The 17385-nt window shown below is 45.7% G+C and overlaps 2 protein-coding genes across 2 annotated transcripts in view; both read left to right on the top strand.

The window, feature by feature from the left end:
- LOC115650800 (potassium voltage-gated channel subfamily A member 3-like) overlaps window positions 1–17126 on the top strand; it is a 70646-nt gene extending 53520 nt beyond the window's left edge. Inside the window, exon 2 of the mRNA XM_030561217.1 lies at window positions 14612–17126. The gene's annotated coding sequence lies outside the window, so the exon portion shown is untranslated. The remainder of the gene's footprint in view (window positions 1–14611) is intronic.
- Window positions 10218–14614, top strand: LOC115650801 (potassium voltage-gated channel subfamily A member 2). The gene is made up of 2 exons (XM_030561218.1): window positions 10218–11308; window positions 11950–14614. Exon 2 carries the CDS (start codon window positions 12119–12121, stop codon window positions 13616–13618), a length of 1500 nt encoding a protein of 499 aa, XP_030417078.1. The 5' UTR covers window positions 10218–11308; window positions 11950–12118; the 3' UTR covers window positions 13619–14614.
- Window positions 17127–17385: the final 259 nt, after the last annotated feature.

The following is a 17385-nucleotide window of genomic DNA, read 5'->3' as shown; positions in this document are numbered from 1 at the left end:
CCTCGAAGGCGTCAAGGGAGCCAGTGGACGCCGCCCAGAGGAACTCCGCCCGGATGCCAAAACTAAGACAAAGAGGGAATAGTGGGTTGGGAGTTCCCCAGGGAGAGAATACCCAAATTGGTGGGGTACTGCCAGGGGGCAGCACCCCAGTTAAAAGGGCACTGTGGTACAGGGAGGACAGGTGGATCACCAGCCTGTAGAGGACGCTCCTGGCTGGAAAAAAACTAATTCCCATTAGTCAGCAGCAGGAGGCACCACAGGGGTGAGTCCGATATGCTACAGTGTTTCAGTCAATTCATTCTCTGCATCTGTTTTCCTCATTATTTAGAGGCTAGAACAGAGCATCAGCGACAACATTTGGGTGCAGTTTGGCATCCTGCTTCTCTAAACAGAAACACAAGCGTTACCAGGCGTCGGGAGGTCCAATCCACTACTCGGGGTACCGGGCATTGGGAGGTCCAGGCAGCTCCTCCACAGGCCGAGCATCGGACCGCTCAGTCGGCTCCTCTGAGTGCTGGCCCCAGGCAAGGTCAGGCCAGTACCCCTCCAGGCACGGGGCAGGCCGGGCCCAGCGGGAGCTCATGCCCTAGCATCTGCTTTCTCTGGCCGCCTCCCTCCAACTGAGCCCTGGGGCCGGGCTTTTGTACTTCCTGTCCCGTCCCTTGACTTCCGGGGGGCGGGGACAGGCGGCAGTGGCCTTGGATTTCCTGTCCCACCCCTTGACTTCCGGGGGGTGGGGACAGGTGGCGGGGGCTTCACCCATGGCCACGCCCTTTCTGACCTGTTCTCCTCAGGAGCGTGGGGGAGTGGGGCCTCCTCGCTACAACCTCATACAAGTTCTGTCATGCAATCTCTTTGTTGTTAAAGTATAACTTACAAATGTCATTTTTTTGGTTACATAACTGCACTCAAAAACAAAACAATGTAAAACTTTAGAGCCTAAAAGTCCACTCAGTCCTACTTCTTATTCAGCCAATTGCTCAGACAAACAAGTTTGTTTACATTTACAGGAGATACTGTTGTCTGCTTCTTGTTTACAGTGTCACCTGAAAGTGAGAACAGGCATTTGCATGGCACTCTTGTAGCCGACATTGCAAGGTATTTACGTGTCAGATATGCTAAACATTCATGTTATAAACATACAGCTAAGGGCAGCTTAAAATCCCTCTTTACCCTGTAAAGGGTTAATTCCTCTTTTACCTGTAAAGAGTTAAGAAGCTCAGATAACCTGGTTGGCACCTGACCAAAAGGACCAATAAGGGGAGAAGATACTTTCAAATCTGTGGGGGAAGGTTCCTGTTTGTGTCTTTGTTTTGTTATCTCAGGAGTCAGCAAAGGAACCAGGGCAGGGTAAATACATCCCCCTCAGCCATATCCGGATTGAGCATCTAGTGTATTGCAGAAATAGTAAGTACAGTGGAACCTCGCTATAATGTGATAATTGGGGTCCAAAAAATTTGATTGCGGTAAATGCAGGGTCGCGTTATAGCAGGGTTCCACTGTGCTTGTGTTCAGCTTCCAGTTTCAACTTACATCCATTAAAGAAGTTTAGTACAAGGCAGGAGGAGCAGGATGGTGAGAAAAAAAAATACAGGGCAGCCGGAGCAGCGAAGCAAAAAAACCCAGAAAACCAGGGCACAAATTTTTGGTGCCACTTACTTGGTGGCTGGCGGCTGCCTCCCCCAGCCATGCTGGCGAGCCTCTGCGCGGGCGGCGGCTGCACTCTGGCTAGCGGGTCTCCCTCGCTGCAGACATGCCCTAGGCATCAAAGTGCACACACTGGCTGGTGGGGGGGAGAGAGAAGGGGGGCGGTCAGGGCTTCCTTCAGCCGGGATGTTCACCACTTGGTCCCTCCCACTTCGCTGTCTGCTGGGAGGGCTCCATGCTGCTCCCGCCTGCAGGTTAATTGAAGTTCAGCAGTCAGCAGGGAGGGAAGGACGTGGGCTGCCAGGCTTGCTGCAGACCTGGCACCGGCTGGGGCAGGTAGAGCACACAGCCCGCTCCTAGCAGGGCGCTTCCCTCCTCAGCGCTGCCGCCCCCTACAGTGGCACACTGAAAGTCATCGGTCAGTGGGGAGAGAAGGACGCGGGCTGCGGGCTGGAGCCGGCCCTGCGGAGACAGAGATGACCACCCCGGGGGCGTGCTGGGGCTGCAGGGAGAGTCACTCCTGCTGCAGCCGCCGGGGCATGGATCCCAAACACCCTGCACCCGCTGGACTCACCCCGCTCCTGCCACAGCCTCCGGGGCCGGACTCGTCCCATGTTATAACCGAATTTGCGTTATCGCGGGGTGCGTTATAACGAGGTTCCACTGTAATAGCAAAGAAACATGTTAGATTATCTTTTGTTTTAGCTTGTGAATTTTCCCCGTGCTAAGAGGAAAGTTTATCCCTGTTTTTGTAACTTTAAAATTTTGCCTAGAGGGGAAATCCTCTGTGTTTGGAATCTTTTTGTTACCCTGTAAAGTTATCTTCCATCCTGATTTTACAGAGATGATTCTTTTATCTTTTTTTTTTTAAATAAACTTCTTTTAAGAACCTGATTGTTTTTCAGTGTCCTAAAGACCGAGGGGATTTGATCTGTGCTCACTTTGTACCATTTGGTGAGGATATTATTCTCAAGCCTTCCCCAGGAAAGGGGGTGCAGGGATTGGGGGAATATTTGGGGGGGAATAGGACTTCAAGTGGTCCTTTCTCTGATTCTTTGTCTAAATCACTTGATGGTGGCAACATACTGTTCAAGAACAAAGTGGAACTTGTGTCTTGGGAAAGTTTTAACCTAAGCTGGTAAAAATAAGCTCAGGGGCTCTTTCATGGGGGTCCCCATATCTGTATCCCAGAGTTCAGAGTGGGGAAGGAACCCTGACAATTCGTATGCCCATTCATGCTTTGGCCACCATTCCAGAGGACAGGCTTCCATGCTGATGATACTCGTTAAAAAATAATGTGTTAATTAAATTTGTGACTGAACTCCTGGGGGGAGAACTGTATGTATCCTGCTTTGTTTTACCTGCATTCTGCCATATATTTCATGTTATAGCAGTTTCGGATGATGACACAGCACATGTTCATTTTAAGAACCCTTTCACTGCAGATTTGACAAAAACGCAGACTCATAGACTCATAGACTCTAGGACTGGAAGGGACCTCGAGAGGTCATCGAGTCCAGTCCCCTGCCCTCATGGCAGGACCAAATACTGTCTAGACCATCCCTAATAGACATTTATCTAACCTACTCTTAAATATCTCCAGAGATGGAGATTCCACAACCTCCCTAGGCAATTTATTCCAGTGTTTAACTACCCTGACAGTTAGGAACTTTTTCCTAATGTCCAACCTAAATCTCCCTTGCTGCAGTTTAAGCCCATTGCTTCTTGTTCTATCATTGGAGGCTAAGGTGAACAAGTTTTCTCCCTCCTCCTGATGACACCCTTTTAGATACCTGAAAACTGCTATCATGTCCCCTCTCAGTCTTCTCTTTTCCAAACTAAACAAACCCAATTCCTTCAGCCTTCCTTCATAGGTCATGTTCTCAAGACCTTTAATCATTCTTGTTGCTCTTCTCTGGACCCTCTCCAATTTCTCCACATCTTTCTTGAAATGCGGTGCCCAGAACTGGACACAATACTCCAGCTGAGGCCTAACCAGCACAGAGTAAAGCGGAAGAATGACTTCTCATGTCTTGTTTACAACACACCTGTTAATGCATCCCAGAATCACGTTTGCTTTTTTTGCAACAGTATCACACTGTTGACTCATATTAAGCTTGTGGTCTACTATGACCCCTAGATCTCTTTCTGCCATACTCCTTCCTAGACAGTCTCCTCCCATTCTGTATGTGTGAAACTGATTGTTCCTTCCTAGGTGGAGCACTTTGCATTTATCTTTATTGAACTTCATCCTGTTTACCTCAGACCATTTCTCCAATTTGTCCAGATCATTTTGAATTTTGACCCTGTCCTCCAAAGCAGTTGCAATCCCTCCCAGTTTTGTATCGTCCGCAAACTTAATAAGCGTACTTTCTATGCCAACATCTAAATCGTTGATGAAGATATTGAACAGAACCGGTCCCAAAACAGACCCCTGCGGAACCCCACTTGTTATACCTTTCCAGCAGGATTGGGAGCCATTAACAACTACTCTCTGAGTACGGTTATCCAGCCAGTTATGCACCCACCTTATAGTAGCCCCATCTAAATTGTACTTTCCTAGTTTATCTATAAGAATATCATGCGAGACTGTATCAAATGCCTTACTAAAGTCTATGTATATCACATCCACCGCTTCTCCCTTATCCACAAGGCTCGTTATCCTATCAAAGAACGCTATCAGATGAGTTTGACACGATTTGTTCTTTACAAATCCATGCTGGCTATTCCCTATCACCTTACCGCCTTCCAAGTGTTTGCAGATGATTTCTTTGATTACCTGCTCCATTATCTTCCATGGCACAGAAGTTAAACTAACTGGTCTGTAGTTTCCTGGGTTGTTTTTATTTCCCTTTTTATAGATGGGCACTATATTTGCCCCCTTCCAGTCTTCTGGAATCTCCCCCGTCTCCCATGATTTCCCAAAGATAATAGCTAGAGGCTCAGATACCTCTTCTATTAATTCCTTGAGTATTCTAGGATGCATTTCATCAGGCCCTGGTGACTTGCAGGCATCCAACTTTTCTAAGTGATTTTTTACTTGCTCTTTTCTTATTTTCTCTTCTAAACCTACCCTCTTCCCGTAAGCATTCACTATACTAGACATTCCTTCAGACTTCTCAGTGAAGACTGAAACAAAGAAGTCATTAAGCATCTCTGCCATTTCCAAGTCTCCCGTTACTGTTTCCCCCTCCTCACTGAGCAGTGGGCCTACCCTGTCCTTAGTCTTCCTCTTGCTTCTAATGTATTGATAAAAAGTCTTCTTGTTTCCTTTTATTCCCATAGCTAGTTTGAGCTCATTTTGTGCCTTTGCTTTTCTAATCTTGCCTCTGCATTCCTGTGTTATTTGCCTATATTCATCCTTCGTGATCTGACCTAGTTTCCATTTTTTATATGACTCCTTTTTATTTTGTAGGTCACACAAGATCTCAAGGGTAAGCCAAGGTGGTCTTTTGCCACATTTTCTATCTTTCCTAACCATTGGAATAACTTGCTTTTGGGCCCTTAATAGCATCCCTTTGAAAAACTGAGAAGGTACCAATGTGAGATTTCTAAAGATAGCTACAACACTCGAACCAAGGTTTAAGAATCTGAAGTGCCTTCCAAAATCTGAGAGGGATGAGGTGTGGAGCATGCTTGCAGAAGTCTTAAAAGAGCAACACTCCGATGCGGAAACTACAGAACACAAACCATCAAAAAAGAAAATCAGCCTTCTGCTGGTGGCATCTGACTCAGATAATGAAAATGAACGTGTTGGTCCACACTGCTTTAGATTGTTATTGAGCAGAACTCGCCATCAGCATGGATGCATGTCCCCTGGAATGATGGTTGAAGCATGAAGGGACATATGAATCCTTACTGCACCTGGGACGTAAATACCTTGCAAAACAGAAAAGGGTAGCTAATTCTGCGACTGTGAAGAGCTGTGATGGTTCAGAAAAATATTTGCTGCCAGATCCTCGACTGGTGTAAATCAGCATAGCCTCATTCACTTCAATCTGCATCTATTTGAGCTAGCTGAGGTTCTGGCCCTTTATATAGAGATCATACAAAAAGGAGGGTGGTTTTGCAAAACCTTAGAAATGGAGCTGACTAATAGTTACAAATCCTGCTCCATTTTCCTTTTCCAAAACTGGCCTCAATTCTACCTTTTCCATAAGAATCGGCCACAGATAATTTTTGGACCACAGCTTGCCCATCTCCAATGTTGCTGACACGTCTTCAGCAAAAGGACAAAGTAGCTCTGATGAAATCAAGAACCTCTTTCGCCACACTCCTCCTGGATGGTACCAGAGCTCACAAACTGTTTTAAATAAGTGGAATTTGGCTGGGGTTCAGTTTAGCAGTGAAATACATTTCTGTTTTTAAAATTGCTATGGGCTCTCAAATGACCAGAAATGGTCAGACGCTCTCTTCTAAATCCCATCTGAAAAAATGGCACCTTCAGCGCCCCCTGCTGAGTCATTGGCTTGGCGCCATCCATTGAAACATGATACTATTCTGGCAGTGGCCTAGGGTTTCTGTGGAGTTCTCCCATCCATAAATTGAGAAAACCTGACCTCTCCTAGCTTGTCAAACCTGACAAAAATTCACCCCCTAAGGTAGCACGGCTGTGGGCAAAACAGCAAAGAGAGATTTCTACAAGCCTACCTGTGGCTCTGGTGCATACCTCACTAACAGAAAGAGATGCTAGGTTTGTAGAGAAAAATGTAGCAACAGCAAGCTGTATAGGAATGCCAATTAAACTGTTTTCTTTTGTTTCTTTCTCTTTAGATACCCGTTACTCATCTGCAGCTATTAAAATAGATTGCATGGATGAAATATAAATAACAATAGTTAGCATATACAGGGTTTGGTCCTCCTGAGTGCAGGTGCAGGGTGCTGTACATAACGGCAAGTTCAGGTGAACCCCCATCCTGGGTGAATGAGAGAGACAGATGCACAGTCGCCATGTTTCTCTTGCTTCAGAGTAGGAGGGTGGTCTAGGGAGATGGCAGAGTATAGGGCCCCCTTGGTGTGACATGGATTCCATTTAAGCCCATGTCTCACTGAACATGCCCATTGTCCACTCAGGCCCTGGCACTTTTTATCGGGTACTGTTGAATGTAAGGGCTCAAATACGAGCTTCTGATTTATTTCCCCTTTGCAGGGAAGCCTGCCAAGCGTCTAACCTCCCTCAGGCCAATGCCTCTCCTCAACTCACACTTAGGGCCTGAGTCAAAGCCCGTTGAAGTCCACCACTCCAACCGACCTCTTGCACTGGATAACAACCTTGCCCGGCTAGCACTGCTGTATAGCACTCTTCACATATAAGACTCTTTTTACAAATATTCTGTCATTGGTCAGCCCTCCTCCTTGCTGGGACAATAATTGCATTTGGGATCCTTGAGACCATTTTCTCCATTTCCCTTGTGCTGTAGCGTGTTGGAGGGGAAAAGGGGTTGACCGTGCTTAATGTGCTTATTAGCCTGTCATGCTTTAATAATATATAATATTATACTCTCCTCAGTGATGTTCAAGGTTCGCTGGGGCGCCTTTCCTTTTTTGCAGTTCTCTGATGTTTATTTTCTTCAAGACCGATTTGGGTGCCCTCGCTCCTGACAAGTGGCACATTTATCCTGGAGCCTTGACATGGCTCCAAATTTGATCCTATTGCTTGTGACGAATGGCGTTCTGCACCAGGATGAGCCTTACTGCCTTCCTCAGCACTGAGGTGTTATTCAGTGCAAGGATCTCACATCGCAGCACATCACCTGCTTGTCTTCATTTTCAAGACCCTTCAAGGCCTATCCCCACCCAACCTGCCGTCTCCCATTCACTACCCTCATGTCATCTCCCAGCTCTGATCAGCCGATGATACCAGCTTCCACTGTCCACTTGTTCAATTTTCAAACAAGCACCCTCCCGTTTTCTCCTCTGCTGCCTCTCACTCTTGGGTGGCCCGTCCAGCAAACATTCGCAAAACCACTTCATTGCCCTCCTTAAAACTATTCTTTGCTGTGATGCCTACACAAAACTCAACAGCCAGCTGACCAGCGCTGTGGCCTTCTTTCCTTGCACTTCTCTTCTGCCTGTTGTATTCACATGTTGGCTTTTGTCTTCTGCGTAGATTGTGAGCTCCTTGCAGCAGGGACCGTCTGTTTAGTCTGTGTTTGTACAGCACCTAGCACAGTGGGGTCTAGGTCAAGGGCGAGGGCTCCTAGGCGCTATGATAGAACGATTGGTAGTTCTATTAGTAGCCTACAGGAGAGGTCCCAAGTTCAGGGTTCCATAATGGTAATTCACCAATGCACAGGAAGGGCTAGTTCCTCCCCCCAGACCTTACAGTCTAAATAGACTAGACAGGTGTGAAGCAATTTTTCTAAGGCAGCACAGCCAGGGCATTGAGAGACATTTGGGTCCCTGGTACATCATATTCGTGGGACCCTACCCCTTCCCATTTCCCTTTATTTACACAGACATTCTGAGGGGCCCCTCTGAGCTTGGGTCCCCAGTATGATTGTCCCCACTTCCCCCCACTCTCATGCAGGGGGACGACCCATCCCTTATTTTAAGGCACTGTCCTTTATTTCATTGATTTATCACTTTGGATGATCACCCGTCCCTTCTTTGACGATGTATTGGCATGTATTTACATTGATCGTTAGTACCATTTCAAACATTACATTGAAGCTTATAATCATTGCTTGGCATACTTGAAGGCAGTAGAAACGTACAGTTGAGAGAAAAACAACAGGATCTACTAAGCGAAGTGGTGTTTCCCTAAAACATCCCTTAAAATAAAGCCTTGTCCCTTATCTTTCATGTGGCTTTTCTTAGTTCCATGCAGTGAAGGTAGTTTCCCTACTCTCATCAACCCTGTTCACAGCAAATCACTCCCAGAGCTGGGACTAGGACTCAGATCTCCCAGAACAGTGTTCTAACCATTGGATAACACTGCCCTTCACCCCAATGCCAGTCACAATGAAGGATGTCAGATTTTGGCCCTATGTTACCTCCCGATTTTGATCACCCATATACGTTTCCCTTCCTGAAGTTAGGGGTAGCTGGTTATTCTTCACCCTTCAAATCTTAACAGGGCAGATGCATACTGTTATGCAGAATATGGCCAAGGATCTGAGTTACAGGTTTGAGTACCTTCATAAAGCAAAGGATTTTATTATTTCCCAGTGGCTGAAAAATAGGTCTCTGCTTTGGAAGGAGAAAAAAAACCTCATGTTAATCATATGAATATTAATTTTGAAGCCTTTCTGTTTTAAATGGTTCATAGTCAAAAGCAGTAGTGCAGTTTTTGCCATCTATTTCCTGCTCCCCACCCCTCCAGCAGTGTCCCCTCTAAGTTAGTCTCTACTATTCCCAGGTAAGGAGTGGTACCCTAATGCAGGCAGCTCCTTACGTATGCACTGCATGCCTGACTGCAGAACCAATTGTAAGTCGTTGCCTTCCACCCTCCCACCCGCACCGTTAACCAGAGGTTTACCACACACTGTGAGAACGGATGCTTTATATTTTGAGTGAAAATGGTTAAGCAAACACAACCTTTTCCTCAATGCATGTGGTCTTCCCTCTGTCCTCCGAAATCACACTAAGCACTCTGAAATGTGTGGAACGGCTCGCTTCCCTGCAGTGGGCTTGATTTTGAATGAGATCTGTGCATGCAACTAACATTGGTGCTTTTTGCAAAAAGAGAGAGCGTCAACCCACCCCTAAAAACCTCAATGAGCATGAAATAGGCCAAAGGATGGGGCTCTTCTCTCCCGCTTCCTTCTAACCTTAGATGATCCGGGAATGCATGAAACCATAAAACAGTATAGAGAAAAGGGGAGGGAGGTGTGATTTGAAAAATGCTAAGATCAGATGACACCATAACAACATCTAATAAGCACCAGCCTTGGTTGTTTTGATACAGAAAGACAGTGAAATAAAAATCAACGTGCTAAAACAATATTTCTGCTGCTAAATGAACCTTGGTTGTCGGGGGTTTTTTTTGTTTGTTTGAATGGCCAGAGGAAAAATAACTGTGTTAAAAAAAAATCACAGTTGGTTTGTTTTGTCTTGCAGAGGAAATTGGGTCCAATAAGATACTTGTCGGTTTTGCAGCACTAAATATGCCGCTCATGGCTTTTAAAAAAAAGAGATTCTTGTGAGTCTGAGAGGGTCAGATTATCCCACAGAGTCATTGCAGGAAGGAATGTCAGGAGAGGAAGAAAAAAAAATTGGGTTCTATTGTAACCTTCCCTAATTTGGGCCTGTTAAAAAAGGGTTAAGCTAAGCAGTTGAGTGCTGCAAGCCTTGTCAGGGTTGTACTATTTCCTTTAGCACAAGGAGAAGGGTGAGGAGATTTCAAAGGAAACTGGGAGATTTCAAACAAAAGGGGGATCTGGAGCAAAGCCTCCAAGGGTGACAATGAAGAGGCAGCGCCAGAGGCATAATTGCCCAAGGAGAGGCAGAAATCTCTGCCTAGGAGAGTGAGAGCTAAGGGTCCTATTCCACTAGACCCCCCCTACCTAGTTCTGTAATCCTGGCTCAGAGTAGGCAAGCCAGGCTGCTGTCTGCCGCTGAAGAAAGGATGCTAGAGATTCTCTCTTTAGGAGGAAAAATGGTTGGCTGGACTTCTCTGCACTAAGAAAAGCCATCCTCCAAAGAAATGTTCCAGCTGCCTGAGATTGTCTGGTTTCGACCAAGTTCAATGCAGGGAAGCTGATGACACCATGTTGTGCTGGGGACTCGGGCGCGAAAGTCTCAGGGAAAATTTCTGGCCACAAAAGTTGAGCTCACCTGGGGCTTTTTGTGGGCTGTTTGGAGAACCAGGCTTAAGAGCCGATGCTGAGCATCCCACCCAGCTGTCAACGAAAGCCTCTGCAAAACCGCTAGAGCATGGGAGTCAAGTAGCAGGCTTCATCCCAAGGCAACTCGGATGTGCGGCATGACTGCGAACCTGGCGCAGTGGCACAGGAGCTGAGCATGGCAGGGGGCATGGTCTGCTGTTTGCCTTGGTGAAGAGAAAGAAGATCAAGATCACATTGCGCAGTGCTGCAGCTACGACCCCCAGCGCCAATTCCCACGTGCAGGGTGGTTTTCGCTCTGTGCTAGGGGCCGTCCCATGTGCGACAGACAGAGATGCAGCTCTGTTTTTTTGGGTGGCCACTGGGGCTCTCTGCCCCTCTCCCTTGTTGCAGTATGGGGCAGTGAGGAATTACAAAATAGCATGCAGGAGGAAGAGGGCTATCTCTAGGAACTGAGTCTTTTGCAGATGCCTCTTTAAAGCACCTACCAGCTTTTTACTGTACTGCTGTTTTTTCTAGGCAACGCCACACCTCCTGAGGACACTGGGGACATCAGGTTTTTTGCTGAGCTTAGCATCTTTCCACCATCATAGAGAAAGCTTCAGACAGACACTCATCTGCCCTGAAATAAAGAGCTGCAACGGCCATCAAGAAGCTTTTCCTCCTTTGCCTGTCCAATCCCACCCCATTACTAGACCTAACCTGCACAATCTGGAGAGCTAACCCTCCCCCCGCCCGTCCTACGATGACTCACCATTATTTTGAACTTTGAAGAGAGGAACTTATGGGGATCTTGGAAGCCTGTATTTCTCTCTAGGATTTCCCCAGAGTCAATTAATCTGTGTCACTAAGAGACACGAGATTTGCTTCTCCAGGTAATGCAATTTGTTTTCTGTATGCAGTGGTCGTTTGCAAAGGAGGGTTGAGGAGCCACAGAAAAAAATCTCAAGGATGGGAAATGCAGTAGTCAAACTGTCAGCTAGCACAGGTGTTTGCAAATTAACTAACCGCAAAAAAATAAACCAAACCATTTGGCTGTAAAGCCTAAAGAGAGAGAGAAAAATTATCATAAGGAAGCATGTTGGCTTGCAATTTTATTTCCAGTGCAAAAGAACTGTGAATGTGTTTAACTTTAAGTTGGAGACATTAATGGGCTCCTTTAGGTTAACACTGAATTGCCTGCTATTGCATGGTTCATTTCTAACCTTTAAGTGCATGAGCAGAATCTATTGATATCATATTCATTTTCACTGGCATCCAGAGTTTAGTCCCTTGAATAGAAAATAATTCAGTGTTTTTTTCAAAAAAAGTTTGGTTTTGCCAATGCAAATGTTTCCCTCGTTTTCATTAGAAAGGTTTCCTCAAGTGCTTTTTCATCAGCACCAGATATTGGGACTGGAGTTTTCAAACTCTGCACCAAGAAGGCAAATTAAAATCAGCTGAGGAATATGCTATATATTCTGCCAGGCGCAGGTTCCTAATACACACAACTTTATTTCGTCTCTCTCTTTCTCAGCAGGCTAAAATATTACCCCTCCCCCCCCCGATCATCCCTCTGCATTTTCATGAGCCACTTCCAAACCTACGAACTTGTCCTTTCCCAGGAAAGTAGCCTTCCCCTGAACCTGATCCCAGCACTGGGCAGCCAGAAGAGTTTAGATTAAGGATTGCTTTTAAACCTAAATATGACAGTTGCTACTGGAGACCCCACAGATGAAGCTGCAGCTTTGGCAGGTCATCCTCAGGACACCTATAACCCTGAAACTGATCATGAATGCTGTGAGAGGGTGGTCATTAACATCTCGGGGCTGCGGTTTGAAACGCAACTCAAGACTCTAGCTCAGTTTCCAGAGACCTTGCTAGGGGACCCTAAAAAGAGAATGAGATATTTTGATCCTCTCCGGAATGAATATTTCTTTGACCGAAACAGACCCAGCTTCGATGCTATTTTGTACTACTACCAATCGGGTGGCAGGTTAAGGAGGCCTGTCAATGTGCCCTTAGACATCTTCTCGGAGGAGATCAGGTTTTATGAACTTGGGGAAGAAGCCATGGAGATGTTCCGAGAGGATGAAGGATACATAAAGGAAGAAGAAAGGCCTTTACCAGAGAACGAGTTTCAGAGACAAGTGTGGCTGCTCTTTGAGTATCCAGAAAGCTCAGGGCCTGCCAGGATTATAGCTATTGTCTCTGTCATGGTGATTCTAATCTCAATTGTGAGCTTTTGCCTGGAAACGCTGCCCGTTTTTCGGGATGAGAACGAAGACCTGCATGGCAGTGGGATGAGCCATGACTCCAACCATAACGGGACCATGAGCAATCAGCAGTCGACCTCTTTCACAGACCCTTTCTTTATAGTAGAGACACTTTGCATCATTTGGTTCTCCTTCGAGTTCTTGGTAAGGTTTTTCGCCTGCCCCAGCAAGGCTGGGTTTTTTACCAACATCATGAACATTATTGACATTGTAGCTATCATCCCATACTTCATCACTCTAGGGACTGAACTGGCTGAGAAACCAGAGGATGGCCAGCAAGGCCAACAGGCCATGTCTCTGGCCATCCTTCGAGTCATCCGCTTGGTGAGGGTTTTTAGGATCTTCAAACTGTCCAGGCACTCCAAAGGGCTGCAGATCCTGGGGCAGACACTCAAGGCCAGCATGAGGGAACTAGGCCTCTTGATATTTTTCCTCTTCATTGGTGTCATCCTCTTCTCCAGTGCCGTCTACTTCGCAGAGGCTGATGAGAGCGAGTCTCAGTTTCCCAGCATCCCAGATGCGTTCTGGTGGGCCGTGGTTTCCATGACCACAGTTGGCTATGGAGACATGGTCCCCACGACCATCGGTGGGAAAATAGTGGGCTCCTTATGCGCCATCGCAGGTGTATTAACGATTGCCTTACCAGTGCCAGTCATAGTGTCCAACTTCAACTACTTCTATCACCGCGAGACGGAAGGAGAAGAGCAAGCCCAATATTTGCAAGTGACCAGCTGCCCAAAGATCCCTTCTTCCCCTGACCTAAAGAAAAGCAGAAGTGCCTCCACTATTAGTAAGTCTGATTATATGGAGATACAGGAAGGTGTAAATAATAGTAATGAGGACTTTAGAGAGGAAAACTTGAAGACAGCCAATTGCACCCTGGCTAACACAAATTACGTTAATATCACCAAAATGCTAACTGATGTGTAGTCCTGAAAACTTGTTAACATATTTAAAGCTGAAGTGGAACAATTGCAGATATTGCATAATACTGCATAATATTGCATTGTAGTTAAAACAGTATGTTCTACAGTGTGCATTTGGTTCTGCATGGGAAGCAATAGTTGTGTAAGTGACTTTCTAAACTTCTTATTTAGACACCGAATAAGCTTTCATGCAAAAATTGTTTTTTTTCGTCACAGGTTTATGGGTTTCCAAAGACATGGAGCATGTAGGCATTCAAAACAAAATTATATCACTTGCAATTCCAGGGATATTGAACAAAAAAGTCATTTGAGAAACCTCATGTAAACAACAGTACCCACAAATGTCAAGCAGAAAAAAGTGTTTCACTGCACTCGACACATACAAAAATATATCCCAAGGAAATAGCACACATCTAGCTTCCAAGCGTATGGATTCATAATGAAAAGGTCATGCATAGTTTAATTAAAGGAACATACATCCAGGCATCCAAATTACTTTAAGGCTCAGATTTCTGCCTTGGAAATGCCAACCAAGAATACATCATGCAGGCTTGTGTTTCATAACTGAAAATGCTGCATGCTGCAATGGATTCATCCACTGCAGTATGTCAGTGTGAGACCTAGGGGAGAGAGAATTAGCATGACAGAATACTATTTATTAAGTCTTAAATTTTTGATGCCGGCGATAGGAAAGGACATAAACAAATGAAGATCCTGCTTTTTATTTGATGGATTTTTTTAGATGACACTTCCATCTTAACTATCTCCAGGGTCACCAAAGACACATCCACTGACACATTCAAAACGAGTTGAAAAAGCATCTTTTTTTAGAATACTGGAGCAAACTATGCTGTGGCCTATAATATATTTATACCGCAGTGAAATTTAATCAGTAATACAGTACTGCTGCATGGATATTTGTTGCATGACTCTTAATATTGAATACACATACAAATATATTTTTCCTTAGTAGACTATACAGTATTCATGTTTATAGTGTTTATAGATTCTCCGATGACTTGAAGGAAATTCATGGAAGTAAAAAGAAAACCAAGGCTGGATTAGGGCAAGGCATGGGCTGACAACATTTGAGAAGCAAGGCAAAGCTCTCTGGGTGCTTCCTGGTAGTCACTGAAATGGAGCAAAGAATTGTACAAGTGATGGAAGGTGAGCTGAAAGTTAAGCACCTGTGCTCATCACGGGGGGAGGAACTAGTAATTAATCTTGGTGTCACAAGCAGAATTCCTTGGCTGACCAGAGATGGTACAAAGGATAGGTGGCATTGTATGTTAAAGAACTCCTGACTCTATTGTTCTGCAACCATCAGCTTCATTATATATTATCATGTTGTATATAGAAAGACAGGAACAGATCCTCAGCTGCTGTGAATTAGCTTTATCAGACCCACAGCAATTGACACCAGTGGAGGATTGGGCTTGATGTATGTAATATATATGTGATATACATTCAAATGTTCTATGAGCTTATGCAATATAACACTGGCACAAGGCAATTTATGGGCCAGATCCTCCGCTGGTGTAAACTGGCTTCAATAGAGCTACAGTACTGAGCAACACCAGCGGAGGAGCTGGGTTGGGTATGACTAGTTGTAATACGGGATATAGGAGTTCAGGTTTGTAGTGGAAAACTATTGCCCTGCAGTTGACCTCTGCTCCGAAACAATATACCAACAGCCTGCAGCTCCTTGGGCAGAATGGCCCAGCTCTGCCCTTGCTGGCACACAGTGAAGTCAATGAGATTACACGGGTGTCAGTGACAGTGGGAGCCGGCCTGCTTCCCAGATGGCCCCTTGCTTTCAATCAGTGGGGCAAGAGTTTCCCATTATTCTCAAGCTCCACCTTCTAGCATACCTTTTGAAAATGCACCTAGGCCGTAACTGTGCTGCAGCCTTTCGCTCACAGAGGGCATGTGATCCTCTCGCCCTAAAGCAGAACTCCTTCGCTTTGGGCCGCACCTTATAATCCCCACCCAGAACAGAGTTTCCCTTGAAATCAATGAGACTTTCCCCAGAACGTGGGAAATTCTCCTCTGTGCAGAGAGTCCGCAAAAGGACTGCTCAACAATTCAGACCCACAGGACAAATGTGGTGCACCGGCTTTGCACAGGTGAAGGCAGGGCTGGGTCTAAAGACTGGTCCAGTGATTCCTCAGATCCTGGAGCACTTATTCTGTATTGACTCGGTCTTCAAGCCCGCAACCTCCCCTGCTCCATTGATTGCAATGGAAGTTCTGCCTGAATGAAGAACTCAGGGCTTGCCCCTTTCCCTTTACAATCCTGGTTTTATTCCAAAATAGCTGGGAGCCCCCCATTGCTCCCACAAATGTTTCAAGTAGGTTAGAGTGATCTGTCCCTTGCCCCATGCACGTGCTTATTTACTTCCCATTTTCCCATAGTTTACATGTCCAGAAGCATAGCTGACAATCTGAACAGCAGCAGGAGAGAAAGGAATTTCCTCATTGTTTGATAAACCAGCTAACAGAGGCAATCTTCTTTTTGTACACGTGCTGCGGCATCAGAGAGTGCCTGGCCACAAGATCTGTAGCGCAGATCTCAACCACTAGCTAGCTGGTCAGTAGAACTCTGAAATCAGCGATTATTTACCTTGTTTAGGCCTCAGGCTAGGGGAGCATTTAAGGACATGCTTAAACTTACGCACACGCTAAGTGGTTTGCTGAATCGGGGCCTTAGACGCCCGTTGCACTTTGGATCAGGCAAATAGATTTCTACCTATCGTCATTTTCATAGGCTGCCATAAGAGAAGGGATTGTTTCTAATATCCCTGATAAAATCCAGGTACTACCCGAGTCTTCAGCAATGGTTCCAAACATTGCTGTGGTCCCGATTCTCCTCTCACAGCAGTTTCACGCCACTGGTCCAAATGAAGTTACTCGTGATTTACACCTGTGCAAGGGAGAGGTGATTGACTCAAGCCCAATAGGACTGGTACCACAGAACTTTCTCCAGTGAGGGTAAAAGGGTCTGACTCCTGCAAGGTGCAAAGCACTTTCAGCTCCAGTGCCCTTCAGTGGCAGTGCCTGGCACTCAGCACCGCGCTGCACTACTGCATTGGATGATTTTTTTTTAAATGAGGGATCTTATTTCTCTTGCTTCACTGGTGCAAGCAATGAACAACGAAAGTGCATTTTTTACCTCATTCATTTAAACCCAATCATTTTTACCTCTAAAAATGTAATATAAAAAATAAAATTCAGAAGCAATAAACCTTATTAAAAGAATAATTCCATCATATTCTATAGCAATGGTCCTAAACCAGTGCCACTTGCAGCTCAGTCCAAATTCCCAGTGAGGCCAGCCAGCCTAAATCGATCGGTCGGTCCCCAACATTGCAGCATCTGAGCACCTCATAGTCTTTAATGTATTTACCCTTACAGAACCCCTGTGAGGTGGGGCAGTGTATTATCCCCATTGTACAGATGGGAAACTAAGGCAGGGTGAGACTAAGGGCCAGATTTTAAAGGTATTTAGGCACCTAGAGATCTTGCCATCTGGTGGGATTTTCAAAAGTGCCTAGGCACCAAACTCCCATTGACGTCTGTATCTTTGGGTACGTCTATGCTCCAGTGTAAACCAGGTCTATGGGACACAGGCTTGTGGACTTGGTGTTTCCAAGGGTGCTTCAGTGTCCCCACTGCATTGTAAGTCTGGGTTTCTAATTGCTGAACCTGGGTCTCACAGCCATGCTGACTCCTCTATACTGCACTACACAGGCTTTGTGACTCAAGTCTGGGG

The sequence above is a fragment of the Gopherus evgoodei genome, chromosome 4 (assembly GCF_007399415.2).
Source record: "Gopherus evgoodei ecotype Sinaloan lineage chromosome 4, rGopEvg1_v1.p, whole genome shotgun sequence".
Taxonomy (NCBI): domain Eukaryota; kingdom Metazoa; phylum Chordata; order Testudines; family Testudinidae; genus Gopherus; species Gopherus evgoodei.
The sequence above is the reverse complement of the archived record's forward strand: the minus strand, read 5'-3'. Positions and strand labels throughout refer to the sequence as shown.

Coding starts and splice junctions, on each gene's coding strand:
- LOC115650801 (XM_030561218.1), top strand. CDS start 12,119: ATGACAGTTGCTACTGGAGACCCCACAGATGAAGCTGCAGCTTTGGCA.